The sequence below is a fragment of the Nesoenas mayeri genome (genome assembly GCF_963082525.1).
Source record: "Nesoenas mayeri genome assembly, chromosome: 27".
NCBI classification, from domain to species: domain Eukaryota; kingdom Metazoa; phylum Chordata; class Aves; order Columbiformes; family Columbidae; genus Nesoenas; species Nesoenas mayeri.
Genome location: NC_137555.1, coordinates 1,329,506 through 1,348,393, shown reverse-complemented (window position 1 = coordinate 1,348,393; position 18,888 = coordinate 1,329,506). Strand labels below are relative to the sequence as shown.

The window sequence follows — 18,888 nt, the reverse complement described above, 5'->3', positions numbered from 1 at the left end:
GCTGCCTTAATACACCCTGTTTTATGGGCATGGACTTGAGCGCTGGTTTCTTGCAGCCCAATCCTTCCCACTTGAGAAAATCCTGGTTTACATACAGTAGATTGAGACAGGTACTATTAGACTAAAAAAAGATATCTTGGGTAGTTGGTGTTTAACCACAGAAGGATGAGATGTCACATAAGGCAACAGAAAACATTCCAACCCATCTTAAACCACAGCATCCCAAGGAAGAAACGCGTGATGATTGAGAGTCAGGATGGAAAACCAGAGGTTTCCTCCCAAGCTGAGCCCTGTCTTTCCAGTCTCTGAGTCCCCACGTCACACAGAAGGAATGACACGTGGGGGACACCAGCACGAGCACAATGCTGCCGACAGCAGGTTACCAAGAGCTCGTTGATGTCTCCTGGTTGAGCAGAAGCACTCGCTGAACTTCCTCCGAATCTGGGCAGTTCTAAGGACCCTGCCCTGCCTGCACCTCCCCAGGCACCACTCTTCACAAAGCTAGAGGAATCCCCTTACTTCTGACACCTCTGATTGACCATTAAATGCACCTGGAACAAGCCAATGGATTCCAAAGTGACCAGAACTGTTTCAGTTCAGGATGGGCGCATGGGAAAGGCTGCCTGGCATCCCTGTACGAGGCTGCCGTCCTTTAGAAACAGGGAGGAGAAAAAAGCTCCAATTACACCCACGTACCCACCTCTATTACTGACAGAACCAGAGCTGCTCATTTCGAAGTATCTTTAAAACAAAATTTCCTTTTCACTCTTTGTGCTATTTGTCAACTCTGACACCTCACTCAGCTGAAGGATGAAAGTTAAACTAATCAAATCTGTTCCAGTGCCACTCAGCTGATTGCGGGAGACTTTCTCATAAAGGGCTATTCTTCCCAGCACCATTAGAAAAGAAACCTGATGCAGAACCAAGAATTTTCTTCAGATAATCCGCCTGCTTACAGAAGATCCATGTGCTACTTCAGCTGAAAGAAAACCTGATTTTTTCAGCGGTAAAAACCAACCCAGCAAGCAGAGCATTGCTGTGTTGTCCCAAGGTATTTTTAAAGCAAATTCTCATGTGTGATAATTAGCACAAAATAAAAACCTGGGGAATACAAGACAGTCTGATATTTGTATTTCTGTATTTATGTCATGTTCACTTTTTTCTTAATCCAAACCTAAGCCAAACTTTCCTGGAACACAAGTCCAGAACGAAACTTTCGGAACAAGAGCTCCAGGAGAGTTATATCAGCAGGAACTTCAGCCCAAAGTCTCTTGCCCCAATATACAGTCCCCATGAGAGATGCTAAATGATGTGTGTTCCTTACCTGTTTCAGTAAATTGCATGAGAGCGTGAAAATATCAAATAAGGATGAATCTCGGAAGGAGGAGGCTATTTTCCTGTGCTTGGTCAGTGGATGAGTAGTATCCGCCTGAGCAGAGAGAAAACCAGCGCTTAGAACAGGTGGGCAAGGGGGAACAAGAGCAGCAGAACCCGTAGGAACCCAGTTAAGCACTGCGACACCAAGGTTTCCCCCCCAGAGTGGTGTGTAAACCAGGGGGATGTGCAGCTGGGCTTCTTCCACAAACCAAGTGATGTCTCTAGCCGATGACAGGACTTTGCACCTACGATACTCACAGCGCAGCTTCACTCTGGCCCTGCCAGGAAGCGGCGTTGGCTTTCCTCTCGAGTTCATTTAAATCCCTTCCAAAGCGGGATCAACAGCAGGATTTTCAACAGCACTCAAGTCATTTTAGCAACTTGAACGCTGCTTTCTAAAGTGCTCCGAGCTCCTAAGAGTTAAATCCTACCTGAAGCCACTGGGCAGACACATGGTCAACTACCAGCAATTATAATTCCCCTCCTGAACCTGCACAGATGAGAAGAAAACTAGGAGGAGAGTTAACCAGTGACAGCCAGTTTGGACTTTGCTGTATCTATTATAAACTCCAGTTCTGGACCTCTCACCCTATTAGAATAAAAAGCCGATATGTGATCTAAAAGGCAAATATACACATATTGCTTTATACTGGATAACAAATCTCCAATCGCGTCAACCAATGCATTCTAGCATGGGCCACCAGCAGCACAAAATACCACTTGATAGACTGTTTTCTAGGAAGAAAAGTGAAGCGATAATTCACATCTTTGCCATTTATTTGAATGCAGGCCAGGAGGAGTTATCTGATGGGCAGTGGGTTACTGTGGTGCATTTGGGACGGAGCCTTCCTGCAGCGGCACGAAGCGAATCTCCCATTTTCATTATGCTTTTGTTATCCTACCTCTGTTAACCTTAAACGTGCCCGTATCCCAACCTGTGCTGTAGGAACCAGGACGGTTGTCATCACTGCAGACCTCACTTTAACATAATGACCTTCACAACGACCCCACAGGGGATGCAAACGCTCTTGTCTCTTATATTATCGGTGAGAAATCTGCATCACCCAGTAGTTGGTGGCAGATTAGAACTGGACTTGAATACATCAGGCACTCATGCTATTAAATCTCAGGGTCTTTAAGAAAATGACCATTATTTAGTCTCTCCATCGTTATTACCAATCTCACTTATTTCTGGGCTTGTGCTACATGAGCATTTCCTTTTCTTTTATTTCACTATGAGCTCACATGGCTTAAATCACCAAAATCCTACAGTACAGCACTTGGTACCTCCAGGCAAGTCTGTGCAGTACGACCAGGATGAAAACTGATACTTCAAAACAGTTACCAGCACTTGATTTTATTTGTCCTGTAAGCTTTTGGAACAAAAGCTTTAGCAAACAGAGCTCTGGAAAATCCAGCTCTCATGCAATGTAGCTGGAAGCATAAATAGTTATCCAAAAAAGCCTGAAGAGAAGCCCCACAAGGGTTTTTTGGGTGGGTTTTTTTGCTATGTACATGTACATGACCCCAGTCTGAGTGAGCACGTTGGCACATTTATCATTTTGCAAGTAATGGCAGTTTTAGACTTTCCAAGGTGAGTCACTAAATCCAGCCCTGTGCAACTGGCACAAAGTATGTTTAGGAATGAGCAGTAAACTGGCAGATCTAATTTTTGAGATATCTGCTCTTTAGCTTCATTGCTTGAGTATCAACCTGTTGAGACCCTGGGCCAGGTTTCTGCGCTGACCATTCTCCTGCAGCAGAAGCCGCAGCCCCCCCCAAAGATGCTGACAGACACGCACTGATTTATAAACAGACTTGTTCTCATCCTTGATGCAAGGAGGTGCAGGACGGGCCCTCTGCGGAGATGCAGGTAGGATTGTGCCAAAATCTGGGCGTTTTAGAGACATTTAAACATGTGGCAGCTCTCACGCTGTCCTAGGGCTGTGGTAGCCACTAATGGCGCTGCAGCAAACCTGCCTGATTAGGAAAACGATGTAAACTTCGATAGCACCAAGTAACACCGCTTGTTCCAGCTTTTTTGTTGCTCGGTAGGCTCGGCTAGTTCATTAGTATCGCTCAGAAGATGACATCAAAATGCGAGAGAAGATGGAAGATGCCAATGAAACAAAACAAGTCCTCAAGACAGGAGGTTTCAGCATCTCACCACAAAAATAGGTGACTGCGAAAAATAATAAATAAAAAAGGAAACACCCACCACACAACAATCCCCCCACCAAACAAAAACCCCCAAACGATGCACAGACACACAGCAGGACACAACAATATGAATGAGAAAATTGGACACTTACTTCACTGAGGAAGGCTGTAGCACTTACTTGATTAATCTCATTCGTTAGTTGGGACAGGATTGTCACTCCTATGATGCAGTGCTCGACACTATCCTGGGGAAGGGACAGGGAGAGCAGTCAGCAGCGCCACCTTTCCAGTGAGGTTCACCTTCTGCTTGGAAGTTTAGACATATTTGTCTACAAACCCTTTATCTTTGTAGTCTTGTGGTTGGAAAAAAGCACATGAGTGATACCAAGTAGAGAATTCAAAATCTGCTTTTAAAGCGCTTGGTGATGTTAAAGCAAAAGGTTGCAGAGTTCAGTAACACAAGTCAATCAAAATAAGCATCTTGTATTGAATGGCTTAATCGACATTTTTGTGTTAAGCCCTAACGCTGATAAAACGTGTGGAAATTTCTGCAGCGTTTAGGTGAGTATTAAAGTTGCCAGATGAAAACTTCGGGAAATAAATCTTCCCCCCCCGGTCCCTTTTAAACTCTGGAGCTGAACACCCCGAGGGGCAGCTGCCCGAGGTCCGGCACAGCCCTCCTGCCAAGCACAACAGTCTGTGGCCCTGCAAAGGGACCTTATTCTTCACAGCCTGTTCAGCCTCTGGCTGCACTTGAGACTCCCAACAAGGGGCCGATTGTGAACTAAGTCTGTCAGACACCTCTTCGCTGGGAACCGTAATCCATCCATCAAATGATTTAAGAGGAACAACCTGCATTGTTCCTCTGCCCCACTTTCTGTTCTCTAACTAATCAATGACGTTTCCTTTCCCAGCTCCACCTTGCCGTGCACCTTCTGCACAAGTTGCCCTGATCTCCAGCTTCAAAGACTGAACTCATCTGCAACAGGAAAATCCAAATAGATTTAAGGTTTGGGACCGCGGCCACTTCATTAGTGGGGCCATCTCTTGATGACTGGCTCAGTATTTACAAGATAATATCCAGACAGAAGCCATTGGAAAACCCGACTCTCTAAAAACGAGCAGCCTGAACAGGTAACTTGAGCAAACAGGAACAGACCATCTCAAACTGAGCACAGCAAGCAGATATTCACACCATTTAATTAGGTTTCTGATTAAAAAGAACACATTCCCCATGTCACGAGCTGGGAGAGTGAGGAATCCAGCTCTGATATTTCAGATAAAAGCACCTGCAAACTATTTGGGACGTAGTTGCCAGCCCAGAACGGAACATGATCTTTAAATTACCTGCCACCTCAAAGATTCTACTTCAATGCAGACATCTGGAAATGTCTAAAATAACAGTAGTTGGCCTATTTTCTGAATGCCCACACTGCAGAATAAAGCTTTGTACACATTACGTCTCCTTTTCCACACCAGGAAGAACTGGTCATTCTGATCTCCTCTGCTGTCTTCCTCCAACATTGGATTTTGGGACAAATTTCAGAGCAATTAAATCAGTATTTGTAGTGTTAGAGGATTTGCTGGTCTCTCTGTGGAGAAGCTGCAGTATGGAGACAGCTGTTGACAAAAATGCCGCCACCTGCCTATACAGGCTCTTGGGTTGGGAACGAAACCCTGTTCTGTGGTGAGAACATGTCTTTATGAAACCACAAAAACAGTTAATAATGCTTGCGTAACACACTAGTTTCAAGCTGCGTTTTGTTATGATAACTCATCTGAATATTAAATGGATATATTCCACGGATATATCACCCTTGTAGCGCATGAAAGCGAGTCAAGCACGGCGCGTATTTCCCTCATAGACAATAAGCCCACGTGTTCACATTTCGCACTGATTGGCACGGTGTATTTAAGCATGAAAGAAGAATTGTGCAACCGGAACGCTAAAAGACACGTCTTACCATTGAATACGAACAGTGGCGGCTTCCAGATACAAATCCCCGCCCCACCAAGCTGTGTATTATAAAACCTGACCTGTCCTGCCAGCTGGTTAAGCCTCGGTAGTCGCTGTTCAACCAACAAATGCACAGATGAAAGACTGGACGGAGGATATTAAGGTGCAAAAATACCCCCTGAAAACGCATGGACTTTTCAATCCCACAAGGTGCATATTCATCTTCCATAAAATCTGACCTGTAAAAACCTTGTGACGTCCGTGATCACGTTCCTGAAGACATACTCATCCTTCTGACAGTCAAACCAGCCCAGCTTTGTGATCCTGGCGTACAACTGGATCAGCGCTTGTGTGACAAACGTTGCCAGCTTAGGCCTGGTAGCAAGGTAGTTGAGCACATAGTTCCCTGCAACACAGAGAACAGGTGGATCTGTAGAGAAAAACTCAACGGATGGAACTGAGGTGGTAACACTGACAGGAAAAAGCATCTTTTGGGAACAACACAAGCTTATTTTTAAAAACAAAGTCAGCACAGTTGTGGGTTAGATACAAATATTGACCTTTTACTTGTGCCTTTAACATCCTAAGGCTCCGGATTAGATCTGGAAGGTGCTTACAGACAGGTGAGAGCTCCTCCCCACAAGCCCAACTTGTTCCCTATTATCAGTTATGTATTAAATGCAACTGGTTGATTCATGAGACCACAGAGTTGTCACTCCCATTTGGAAAAATTCTCTATATTTAGCCTTGAACTGTGATAGCTGAAAGTCCGCACGACAAACACGCGCACCAGTTTGGTTACAAAAAATAAATCTTGTACTTACGAATATCTATTCGTTGTTCCAATGGTAAAGGGTTGTTTGTGCGTGACACGAGTTTTGTAAGGCATGTAGCTGCCAATAACTGCGAGTAGGATGACTGCAAAGGGACAAAAACAAGCACAAATAGGGGTTTAGCGCACACTTCAGAAGGTTGAACAGCAGTGCTGGATTTTAAGCTAATTGCTCTCTGGAAATTTGAGTTTAAAGCATCAGATCACACACAGAGAATGAAACTGGGCTTCAGGAGCTTCCCTTGGAAAAATACATTATTTGCCCTCAGGTGAGCCAGTTACTGCTTCCCATCAGAAGAGCTTCAAATCAGTTTGGTTTGAATTCACTTCAAACTTAATAAAAAGCTAAAAAATGTGCTTTGTGTAAGTTTGCTAAGCCTGTTAAGTGTTGCTCTTTTCCCCCTTCTCCTCCTGGAGGATCTACTCTTTACAATGTTTAATGTTTCCTATTTTTGTGGCCAAGGCTCCGATGTGATAGATGTGAAAGCTGGATGCACGTTCTGCCAAAAGTCAAACCTTGCAAGATCATGTGGCAAAGCCATTTTAAGCATTATTTGTGCTGATACAAAGTAAAGAACAAACGGCCACTTCAAAAGGAGAAAGCTAAAAAAGTCAGGCAGGATTTACTGCCGGCATAACTGTAACACTAATTCTAAAGCACATGATCTAATTTCCCTTGTTTTAAACTGCTGGATTATTAAGGCAACACTATAGCAGGGGAAATTTTCCAAGGAAACATTCCAGAAGAATCCGTGCTGGTTTTACGCCTCTGTGCACACACCATTTTCTGCCCAAAGCCCGTGGGGAAGGCAGGAGCCCCCACAGCCACTGAAACATCACTGCTGTAATGATGTTTTCAGCTTAAAGCTTGACACGTCTGGGTGGAAGCCGGTGAAGAACGCAGCAAGGCCCACAAGACATTAGAACTGACAATCGTTTGTAGTAACCATAATTAGCAATCAAGAGTCGATGCTTTTTTTGGCACACGCTGCCCGCAAATTGAGCTCCGGGAGAGCACGCTGGGTATAGAATATAAACATGGCACACCAGAGCTCGGGGCTGTTTCCCTTATGGATGTGCCAAACTCCCGAGATCGGGTTTGGATAAGGATGTACGTACGCTCCCTCTCTCGAGCAGCAGCTGGCACTTGCTCAGGCAGTCGGGGCTGTTGGTGAACTCCACCAGCGCTTTCTCCGCCTGCAGCCGCGTCGCCGTGTCCGTGGTCTCATACAGCTGCTTGCACAGGTTCTCTAGCTGGGCTAGGCTCTGCAAAGCACGACAGCAAACGCGTGAGGAACCAGAGATTGTGCAGTTTAGTTAGGCAGCAGTTTAACTCAGCTTATACAGACATACACATACACATGTACATAACTTTATTGCCTCAACTTGGTTTGTTCTTTGATCAACTAAATGCATTTAACCTGAATTACCCATCCACAAGTTTCACAGCGACCTGTTACACCCGACAAGGCATTACCTCTCTGCTTTTACCTTTATACCCCAATTCAGGCACCCACCCCCAAGGTCAGTGCTCATCCAGCCTGACTGCACCACATGCTGCGGCCGATGAGCTCTGGAAAACCTCTTACACCTTGTGCTGTGACAGTGACAACCCTCACCTGCTCATTTTAAAGAGCAAAAAACACTCTCGCATCCAGTTTTTACGTTATGCGGTGTCAATTCCCTCACAAATGTGGTTTATATTCCCCTCGCAGGGCACCGTAACAGACTTCAGCATCCCAGGCTGCTGGAAGGATCTCACGTTAAATCTTCTCCGCTATATATGCCAAAAATACCTAAAGCCGAACAGAGCGAATGAAGGATGGATGGATGCCTCTGAGCGGCGGCTCTGCGAACGCGTTCAAAGGGAAATAAAACTACCAGGCAGATTCTGTGTGCCCAAACAACTGGAAAATATTTGCCATAAACTGTGATCCAGGCAGATGGTTTCCCCCAGTGAAATCTTAGGTGTCCTAGTTAAAAAGTGGCTTCACAGATGGCCATAAATATTCCCCCAGGTTCTTACTGCTAGATTAATAAGCAGGTATTTTCAGCTGCTTTAGGGGCTACATTTGAAGATTCCAGGAGTAAATCATTACAAGTACACCATAACTTTTGTGCTTTGACTTCTGTGTTTGTAAAAAAGATGGTATCAGTTGCCTCATTTATTTTTGAAGAAGAGATTGTTATGCAAAAGCCGAGTTACCAACAGGGTCCAATTCTCGTACCTTGTACCATATTCCAGAGCTCTGATGTATTTTTTAATAACCACCTCATGGAAAATATTGCCTTTACAGCTTCACAACTTTATAGAGAAATCAGAGAACTTTACCAAGTGCCCGAGAGCAGTTCAGTTCAACATACAGGTTTGGGATTGACAAAAGCAAAACCCAAAGACTAAAGCTTTACACAGAAAGCCCTCAAAAACCTAAGATGAATATAAACCACTATTAATCATAAACTATTATAAACCATATTAGCTCTGATTAAGCATTTGGCAGTAACCTGTTGTTTCTCAGCACAGATCCACTTTCAGTTATTTACAATGAGTTGGGAGGTGCCTGTTCGTGTGTATCAGCCCAAGGACAAAACACAATTTCCTCCCAAATCCTTATGAGTGATTCTGGATTTGAATGGTGACCAAAGCCATTCGGTCCATGTGCGTACGATGGGACAGTGATGGTCCCACATCAAACCGATCAACATGGTTTACGATTTTGTAAAAAAATATCTACTTTTAAGAGTTTCACACCACCCTGCACGAATTCTTCACGATGTTCAGGAACGGGCTTGCCCTACGGTTTTCTTCATGCATCTATGAAACGCTAATTCCCTGCGAGCGTTTGGGACTCGGTGGCAAGAACCACACGGCGCCTTTTGTGTGACACTGGCAGTGACAAAACGCCCTTGTTTGTGCCCATTCTGTGCCAGCCTTCCTGCACATCACGGCTCCTGAACTCCCCCGGAGCCACCGGGAACACGCGACCCCCAGGACTCCAACAAAACCGCTACAAAAAGCCGAGCGAACAGCCTGTCTGCTGCCCAGGAGATCCAGCACACAAGGTCACCATTCAATGCCTTATTAATGACACCGCGGTTATTAAAGCAGTTTTCCCATGAAAAAAGATCACACGCAAGGAAAAGCTTGTCCAAATTATCCAGCAGAATAAAGTGCACTCTAGATTAAGCCAACCATCCACCTCGGGTTTTAAACATACTTTAATATCACGCCTATTATTGCCTGGTATCAGCTGTCCTGAGGGTCTCTGCCCAGACAACCCTCAGATTAAAGTTCACTCGACTCCTGTTCCTCAGGAAGGGGGCTGGAGAGTGTTTGAGGGTACAAGGACAAATACCAAAGCCAATGAGAGCAACTCAGCAGTAAAACTCACGTCCAAACGTGGGAGTTTTCATCCAATTATTTCAAGTTTGTGAATGGGCATTTTACCCTGGCAACGGGGTAGAGATCGGGTCAGCCCCAGCTTCCAAAGGCAGAGATGTTGGGGCCTCTGGGGTAGCAATTAGGCGGGGATTATCCCTACTCTTTCAACCAAGATAACAAAAAAATACCATTTAGTATAACGATTATGCAGGGCAAGGGCTCTGCGCGTTCCAGATAAGGAGGAAAGCATGAGACAGCAGTGTGTTTGAAACAGGGAGACGCTCGGGTATCCTGTGAGTGCTACATGCCAGGACACAAAGGTACAGGTCTGGTGAGCCGGGACCAAAACCAGCACCGAAAATACATTTACTACTAACCTGGAACTGTGTTCATCGCTCCCTTGAGAACGAACAGCTCTAAAGATGATATAAAAAGAAACAGCGAGCCCTGTGCAGCGAGAGAGGGCGAGGAGGGGGATGAGGGCTCAGGGTGGGACAAGGGCTCTGTGCTTGGGCTGGAGTTTTAGGAGAATTGTATTTTAGAATTGCTGCGTCACAGCCCCGAGTCAAACGCCTCCCAGCCCCCAAATCGCTCTTATCTGCCCCCGAATTGCTCTTATCTGCCCCTCACAGGCCAGCACTGAAATCCCAGGATTTTTCTCCAGTTCCACGCTCTTTTAACACATGCTAGTACGCCCAAAGCACTTTACCCTGTAAGAAAACCCAACCACATGTTCCAATTTCTCTCATACATCTCACTACAAAGGTTACGTGACAACCTGAACCACCACGCACCAACACTAGTATCATATTTTGGATCCATCTCCCCGAAGCAAAGTTCAGCCCTACACTGGAGGATAACACAGCACACCATGCAATTGACGCTTTTGTTTTGTAAGTGGTAGAAATGTTTATCAACGGGGGAAAGTTTATTTACCACAAACCAGCAAACTTGAGAAATGATGAGCAAAACTTCCACTTCCCTTTCCCCCCACCAGCAACAAGCAGAAACTGCCAATCCATCACCTCAGGTGAACTCTGCATCATGTCATTGCTTATTTCTTTAATAATATCAAATACTGAGAAGAAATGAGTTTTCCTCTGTATGTGGCACCTCCTTGGTAAGATCAGATGCTTGGCCACTGAGAGCAGCTGTGAAGCTCAAAATGTGGAGAAACCCCAACCTATCAATCTCATTTATACTGGAAGCTACAAATAAAACTCGTCACCATTCAGTGTTTTCCCCATGGTGAAGATAAACAACGTGTGATCATCTTTAAAATGATAAATACTACAAGGAAAGTACCAGCCACCTAAAAGGAGCCCCGGGGACCGGCTGCGGAATTGATCCTGTATTACACGGTTGCTTAAGCAACACTCTTTCCATGCCAGGGCTGCAATGAGCTCTAGGCAGGTTTAGTTCAATAGAGTTTGACTTCGCCACGCTGACAATTCCCATTTTGGAAAATTAAGGAAACGCACACAGCCAGTGCCCATCGCCAGGGGGGAGCAGGAGAGCGATAACCCCCCAGATGACACATCTCAAATGGAGTATTTAGCTTAACGAGATCAGTCCCCAAACTCCTCTGCTGCCTGGCGGTTCTAACCCTGAAGGATGCGCGTTCCTGTGAATCCTCCCAGCACACATTGTTTCCAAGACATTCCTTCCTCCTGCCTTCTGGTTACTGACTCCCCGAGTCAGAGATCCTGCAACATGTTTAATACGGTTATTTTTATCCCAAGCACATTCATCCATTTTAATGTCCCTCAACTGGTTCCCCCATATGTTATAATCGAAGTCAGACTTTGCAAGCGCTGGGTAAGTGCAGGGCAGGCCGGGAGATGTTTCTGTCCTCGCTCACTATGAACAGGCCACACAAAGTCACCCGTGTACCTCCAGGACATGACACCCTGGAGGTGGGAAAAGGCCACAATCTATTTTTCCTTTCCCTTGACCATTTTATGTGTAAGGAACACACATACTCTTGGCATGCACGGTGTTGCGGTTCACGCTCCTCTAACGCACACCTGAAACCACGTGTCCAGTCCTATGCTTGCTTCTGCTCTCCAAACCTGTGGGCATTTTCCAGCTTTGTTCAATTCCTCCACAATCTTAGAGGAAAACAGGGAGGAAGAAGATGCAGCACGCAGCCAGGGCTCTGAAATCCTGCGGTTCAACCAACCTAAAGAAGACGCATGGCAGGAGTCAAAGGGCTCTGGTGTTGGAAGTGACTAAAGCTCAGGGAATGCCTGGGGTCACCCGATGAATGTCACGTATTTCAACCAAAATAAAAAAGCTTTTAAGCTGAGCGATGCAACTATTAACTGCCAAGGACCAAGGTGATGCACTTCGTAAGTTCTCATAGCTGGAAAAATCAAGGTCTCACAGCTCATTCGTTAAGAAAATCTGAACAACAAACCCCTGTTTCCACTCCCCCTACTGCTAACAGAGGAAGCCAACCTACCTCCAGCACCTCCCCAAATTACTTATTGCACTAGGATTTTCAGGCATCTCTCTGGGAATCAATATGGAACTCTCACTCCTTTCTCCATGGTGAAGACAGAACAGGGCTGCCTGGGACCCAGCTCTGCCATTTCACTGCACAGACCTTCAGAGCAACTCCACATCCAGCCCCCCAGAAACACTTCAAATTAACACTCCCTGCAACTCAGTACAGACAACACATGTTACACAGGGCGCCTTCTATCCCAAAGAGCTTGAAGTGGAGGAACACGATCCCCTTAGCGGGTGGTGAAACTGTTGAGAAACTCTTCAATATTCTAGTTGGCTACAAATACATACTTGTGCATAATTTTATGGAGGCTCAGCTCCACAAGGACAGCCGTTTGTTGAGCTCCCTGCTCAGAAAGCCAAGCAAAAGCAAGGTAATGCTTTGCTTTCTAACACAGGGCATGCAGCACTGGGAACAGACGGAAGGCTAAAATTTTCAAAGGAAAACTCTCAAATTCTGCGCCATCAGGACTTGCAGATGCTCCCAGAATCTCTGCATAAACCAACAGCCACGGCATAATTAAGAAGAGGTTGCCAATGCATCAGATTTTTTTCTAACAGAGATAACAGGCAACTTTCAGGGCACACGAGCTTTGCAGAACGAGCCACCTTGTGCTGCAATAATCAATATCACAGCCCAGGCACCACGAGCAGTATTTTACTCAAATGAGAACCAACTACCAAAATATCCCAACAACTTGGGTCTGTGCTTTGCATTCAGCAGGAGAATTTGTTTGAGACACAAAGCTGTGCTCTGAGATGATGGTGCAGGAGAAAACAAGCCTTCCAAACACCTTGAAAACTCTGGAGGCACCTCCGATTGTTTGAAATATTAAAGCTGCTACAGGGCTGCTCAAACTCACCATCCAGAAATGGCAAAATAATCCAAGTGCTGCAAATCACCTTCAACTTACTGGTTAAACTGGTGTCAACCACATTATCAAGTGCTAGAAGAGAAACAACAGAATTGGTACTTTCCAGCACGATGTCCTTGGACTCTAACTCCTGTAATCACTGTGTTCACAAACACAACCAGGGACACGGGGCACGGAGCTTTCATGCGGGAATTCAACCCAAACGCTTGGGTGATACAGTTCAAGATACGTTCAAGAACCACGTTACAGAAAATGCCACCACGGAACAGACATAAATCCTGCGCGGATCTAGAGCTGTGAGTCCACAGGGTACAAGGATACAGAGCTCATTTTACTGGCAATAGATAAAAAGGATGGAAAGGACTTAAGCATGATCCTAAATTGAGGTGTTTAGCAGAAAAATGCAGGTTATTTGTTTTATAAACTGATCTTACAACACAAGAACACACATGGTCTGCTGGTAATCCTGCTACAAGGGGACTGAACAATTTCTTAACTAAGAATAATCTTTCTGATGAATCTTATTTAAGCGGTGATCAGACTGGGTGGACACCAGGTGGACAGACTGGAGCAAGAAGATGCACATGAGCTGCAGAAAACAGTAGGGCAAAATGGGAAAGAATCTTCAATGCATCCCCGTTATCATTTGAAAAAAATAATAATCTCCTTTTACAGAATTCACTCAGTAACCAGAAGCTCCTCATTACAAGAAATCAAATTAAGACACCAATCAAGCCAGCAAAGCACTCAGCTGAAACAGGGAGGGATGGACACAATTCGCCTGGTTCTTGTAAATACCTTCCTGTTTGATCTCCTTGTTCTTGTGTTATTAGTAAATGATACAAGAATACTGAACGATATGTTAACAGGACAACTGTAAACTTTAAACATTTCAGCTGGAAACCCACAATTTACCAAAATGCCACGAGCAGGAAGAAGTGCTCCTATACTGTATATGCAGCTGGAATGACCTCAAACAAGGCAGTCTGCTAAAAGACAAAACACCTTTTTCTCCTCTAGCACTAAACCATAACTTTTTGCCCTCTGCTGCGTGTTGATTTACATGCATGAGTCGCACCAGGTAAGTCCTGGGAAGCGTAATGTTTAACCAGCGCTCCTGCTCCAGGTACTGCACCCAAAACCAGCTTAAAATGTCAAAGAGCTACTAAAAAATACTTGTTCACAGCACTCAATGGTGGTACGTTATTTTTCTAAAGCATCACGCATTTTTCAGCCTGGAGAATGAGTTTTGATTTTCAGAGCAGGACAACAAGCAAGTGGAGAAGGAAGAGAAGGATCAGGCTCTCAAAGCACGTGCATAATGGAGACCTTACATCAGCCAATATTCAGAGTACGCCACCAGTGAGATGTCAAGCGTGAAGCTGATGTTTTATCCCGACCACACCAGGGCAACGAGCTTCCCACTGACAAACCATGACTGCAGTTAGCAGGGACCGGCAATAAACGTCACATTTTGTCCTTAAGGAGAAACAAAAGCAAAAATGTCAAGCTTCTGCTGAGATATTTTCTGGGTGGTTTAGCAGCTATCTTCCGCCAGAACCTTTTAGGAGTTTGTTAGAACTAATACATAGTAAAAATAACCAACGAGGACACCACTATAACCAATAACTGCGTGCATACATCAACCGGGCTTGACCAGAAAATCAAAATATTCTCCAGGTGTCAGCTGGGGAGCAGAATTAAACTGCTGGCTGTGGGGTCTCCGGACCTGAAAAGCAGCGACTGCTTTTCCTACATTGAAGTTGGGCAGCTGAGATCTGGAGATACGGAACCGCAACTTGATGCCTTCACGTTTGGGCTGAAAGCCACGTCTCAGCACCCACCACTGTGTTCTGCAACTCTGCTGTGGAGCATCCACGCGGAGCTGTTTAAAAACACACACGCAAAAATCACAGAACTTTAAAAAAAAAAAGCCTAATTTGCAAAAGAAATGAGCTCTATTTTTTGTCTAAGCAGTGTTCTCCCCTCCCCAGGTCCAGCGCATTCCCTTGGGCTATTCTGAGATAAACCCAAGGCCTCAACAGGAGCTTTCAGTGACATACAGAAGGTAGAAGCTCCAAGTAAAACAAACAAAACGAGTATTTGGAGCAATGTGTAGTTGGGGAGCGGGTCTACATCGTGACTCTATTACCAAGCAAGCACAGGGTTACCGAGATATCGAATGGGAAACACGCACCTTCGTCTCCAGGGCTTCCTCTGGAGCAAGCTGAACGCTATGGATTGCTAGAGCCAAATTAGATTTTGTGCTGGAGCCAAAACAACGTCCTTTAGAACACAGAAGAAAAAAAAGATCTGATCTTATTAGGAATGGAGAAGGAATCGTCCTAGGAAACAGTCTCGAAAAAACAAGTTGTGCCCCCCAGGACCTGAATACGGCACAAAGGAGCTTCCAACACCAATGAGAAAATCCCCGTGTTCCACCCAAACACACTTTCATACTTTTATTTTCTCCACTGAGCTTCCTCCACAACTGCATTGAGATTAAAGAAGCTACTGGAGGCCCCAGCAGAACTGAACCTGCACAAACACACAACTGCTCCACACAGGTGTTTTCCAGCTTGGAGCAAAGCGCCGTCAGCTTATCCAACAGTTAAAAAGATAAAAAGCCCAGTGCCAGTCTCTGGGATCTGAAAAACCCAGTTCTAAACCTAAAAGCAGATAGCGTGGAAGCAAGAAAAGGGACGCAATTTCCTTTTTAGATGCCAGATTTGTTCTATTAGAAGTAGCCATCTCAGCACCTGGCTTGTTCCTCTCATGGGCCCAAATTTCTTCCATTTCAACTTGGAGTTGAGCTACTGAGAACAAGTAATAATAAACGTACAAGAGAAAGCAACTCTTAATCAGTGCAATGATTTTTTTAAATTCAAGACAAATGAAACATTCAACATAGACAGTGACAGGATTCATCACTGTCCCACAACAAACCTTCTCCCAGGGGAATACTCCCATTAACAAGTGCATCCCAGTTCTGGGCAGCAGAATGGGAAACGTCAAAGGGGCCAGGAAAGTGGGAGAAAGACAAAGATGACATCAATCTGTTTTCAAATTGGGCAAAAAAGGGGAAAGGGACCTGTATCTGCCCACAGAGCCAACAGCAACAACATCCTCGCTGGTCTCCGCTATGTCCAGTGTGAGCAAGTTGAAGTGATGTCTATGAGACTTGGATCAGACAGAAATACTAATTCAAAACAAGGTCGGACGAGCTTCGTAAGAAGTGGAAAAGCTGGCGCGCAGCACTTTGCTTTGAGACTGCTGGACTTCTTTTTGGCCAGACGAAATCATCTGATTCTCTCGGCTCCTGCACTGGGATCACTGCGGCCTTTGTTCCCAGGCGCCCAAGAGCTGCTCACGGGGAAGCACCAGCGCTAAACCCCGACCTCACGGTTCCCACCGACCAAACTCACAGCTTGCATAACATCTAGTTTTCAAAGACGAGAACACGATATTCTCTTTTGTTATGGCCTTCAAAGTTTGTCTTTATCCTCACTGTTGCTCCATACTGCAAATAAGTTCACGACAACTGCAAACTATAAACAGTGTTTTTGTGCTTGATCACATATTGCTCACCAGGTATCAATACAAGTCCAGGGAGTTCCACTGGGAACGTGGAACACCCAACCCAAAGCTCTCACCAATATTTGACAAACCTCCACTCCGCACAGCTTCTGACAGCCAGTATTTATTTGCAAACCCCTGTTCCCATTAAAACAGGAGCAGCTCCCACAGCATATGCCATAAAAACAAGTCTCTCAATTATTCACACTGATAGTCAACATCTCCCCGTGATGCTGGATAACTCAATGACCGCTCTGTTAAATGAACACGGGGTTTGAGAGCGGAGCCTCTGCAGTTTAATTCAAATCTTATGGCCAAAAGGCTGGTGTTTCGAGCCACGGAAAGACCTCTCCTCAAAAATTCAATCTATTAATAAAAAATGCTACTTCTTCCAGCCACAAAAGTCCAGTTTTACAGGGAACCTTGCGCTCTGCTTTCTGAAGGGAACTACATGAGGCACCTCAGAGCTACTGCTTAATGCCTTTACCTAGAGCAAAGAGAAAAAAGAAAGACAATAAAAAGCAAGCAAACGCCATCCAGTCACTGCACATAACAATTTTGTCAGCTATATTTGTCCTGCACAGGAACTGCGCCAAACTGCAGGTGCCTTAACCGTATTTGCAAATCAGTTTTCCTCCGAGGGAAACATCTTCCAAGCCTTTGACGTTAAACTTTAACTAACCAAGCCGAACACGGCCATCGCAACCCTGTTCTTACGGCTCAAACTTCCACTTGCTCAACTCAATATTTAACAAAGAAAAGCAGGATCTGAGCACAGTTTTAAAGCAACAAGAGCAGCCGTTTCACCCGCCCTCAGCATCCAAGCGCGGGGTCGCCAGCTGAGTTTTAAAGGTGCGATTCGACTCACAGCGAACGAATTCAGAGTTTCTTCAGCAAATTTAGAGTCTGCGAATTGTTCAATAAGGCAGCGACTTGCCTCCCTCTCTGAGATTACCCAGGAGGCATTTGCCAGCAACCTTGCCAGCCAACCTGCGCGCTGCACGGCTCCATCGCCAGTTAATAAACTGCTCACCCTTGTGGTTCGCAGGGGTAGCATGTGAAAAAGATATTTATTTCAAAGTTGCACGCATAATAAGCAACTACCCGTGTCACTGCAGTTCAGGGAGCTTTCTGGACACTGTGCACATTCTGCTAAAATTTTATGCATTAAAAAACCTCTCGCTGTTTCCTATTTTTACTTTTTCAGCGGCAGCACCGGATCCTCACAGGGTTTTCCAGCCCATCATGCAAACCTGGCTTGCTTAAAGCCACTGTCACCGGCTCCTGTCCACGCCGGCAACACTCCCATCCACGCAGGGGTTTGTTTGTAACACCAAACACTTTACCTGAGCCTGGCAGCTGGAAAACAAAACAAACACGCTGCGAATAGAAAAAAGAGCAAAGGTGCAACCCCAAAGCCGGGGGGGATGGCGGCTGCAGGGACACAACCCCGGGATGGGGGGCTGGCAGCTGCTTGTTCGTTTCCACGGTGGAGGGGACCCGAATTTCCCCAAATTTTCGCTACTGGAAAGCTGGAGGGAGGAGGCAAAGGCCGCTCGGCCGGTGACCAGCGGCGGTGCAGCCGCGCTCAGCCCCGGGGGTGACACACACACAAGGCCGGAGCCCCCGGTAACCCGGCCCGGGGAGGCCGCACCGCCCGCCCGCCAAGGCCGCTCGCCCCCGGGCCCACCCGCAGCGGAGACCCCAGGAACGGCGGGGGCGGCGGCAGCGCGGCCGGGCCGGCCCTTCCCCCGCGGGGCCTGCGGGCCGCGCTGCCATCCCTGGCGCGCCGGGCCGGGCCAGGCCTCACCTCCCCTCACCGGGCCCCGCCGCGCCGGGCCTACCCGCGGCTCCCTACCCGCACAGCCCGAGCGCTCGGGGAAGGACGAGGCGCGTCTCCCGCTGTCCCTGGGGGCGGCCCCGCGGCGCCGCCCCCCCTCACCTGCACATGATCCGCCATTTTGCTCCATTCATGCTCCGCTCCCTCCGCCTCCGCCGGGCCCGGCCTGCGCCCCCCCCCGCTCCGCCCCGCGCGCACGCGCCGCGGCCTCCGCGCCTGCGCACGCCGCCCGGCCACGCCCACCCCCACCGCCCCGCCGCGCTGCGGCGCGGATGACGTCACGACGGCGGCGACGCAGAGGAGGGAGGGGCGGGATTTGTTGACATGGCGCTTAAAGGGGCCGCGCGGCCCGAGGGAGCCTGTGGGTCGGACCAGTGT

The 18,888-nt window shown here is 46.6% G+C and overlaps 1 protein-coding gene across 3 annotated transcripts in view; it reads right to left on the bottom strand.

Moving 5' to 3' along the window:
- Positions 1–18,677, bottom strand: part of XPO7 (exportin 7) — a 39,384-nt gene extending 20,707 nt beyond the window's left edge. The window contains exons 1-7 of one of the 3 annotated variants that reach the window (XM_080360087.1): positions 18,613–18,677; positions 15,292–15,380; positions 7,446–7,592; positions 6,319–6,412; positions 5,734–5,900; positions 3,690–3,782; positions 1,325–1,429 (exon numbers count right to left, since the gene is read on the bottom strand). In XM_080360087.1, coding sequence (XP_080216213.1) covers positions 1,325–1,429; positions 3,690–3,782; positions 5,734–5,900; positions 6,319–6,412; positions 7,446–7,592; positions 15,292–15,380; positions 18,613–18,640 — 723 coding nt within the window. In that variant the 5' untranslated portion in view covers positions 18,641–18,677. The remainder of the gene's footprint in view (positions 1–1,324; positions 1,430–3,689; positions 3,783–5,733; positions 5,901–6,318; positions 6,413–7,445; positions 7,593–15,291; positions 15,381–18,612) is intronic. The other 2 variants (XM_080360088.1, XM_080360089.1) reach the window with 2 other exon arrangements.
- Positions 18,678–18,888: the final 211 nt, after the last annotated feature.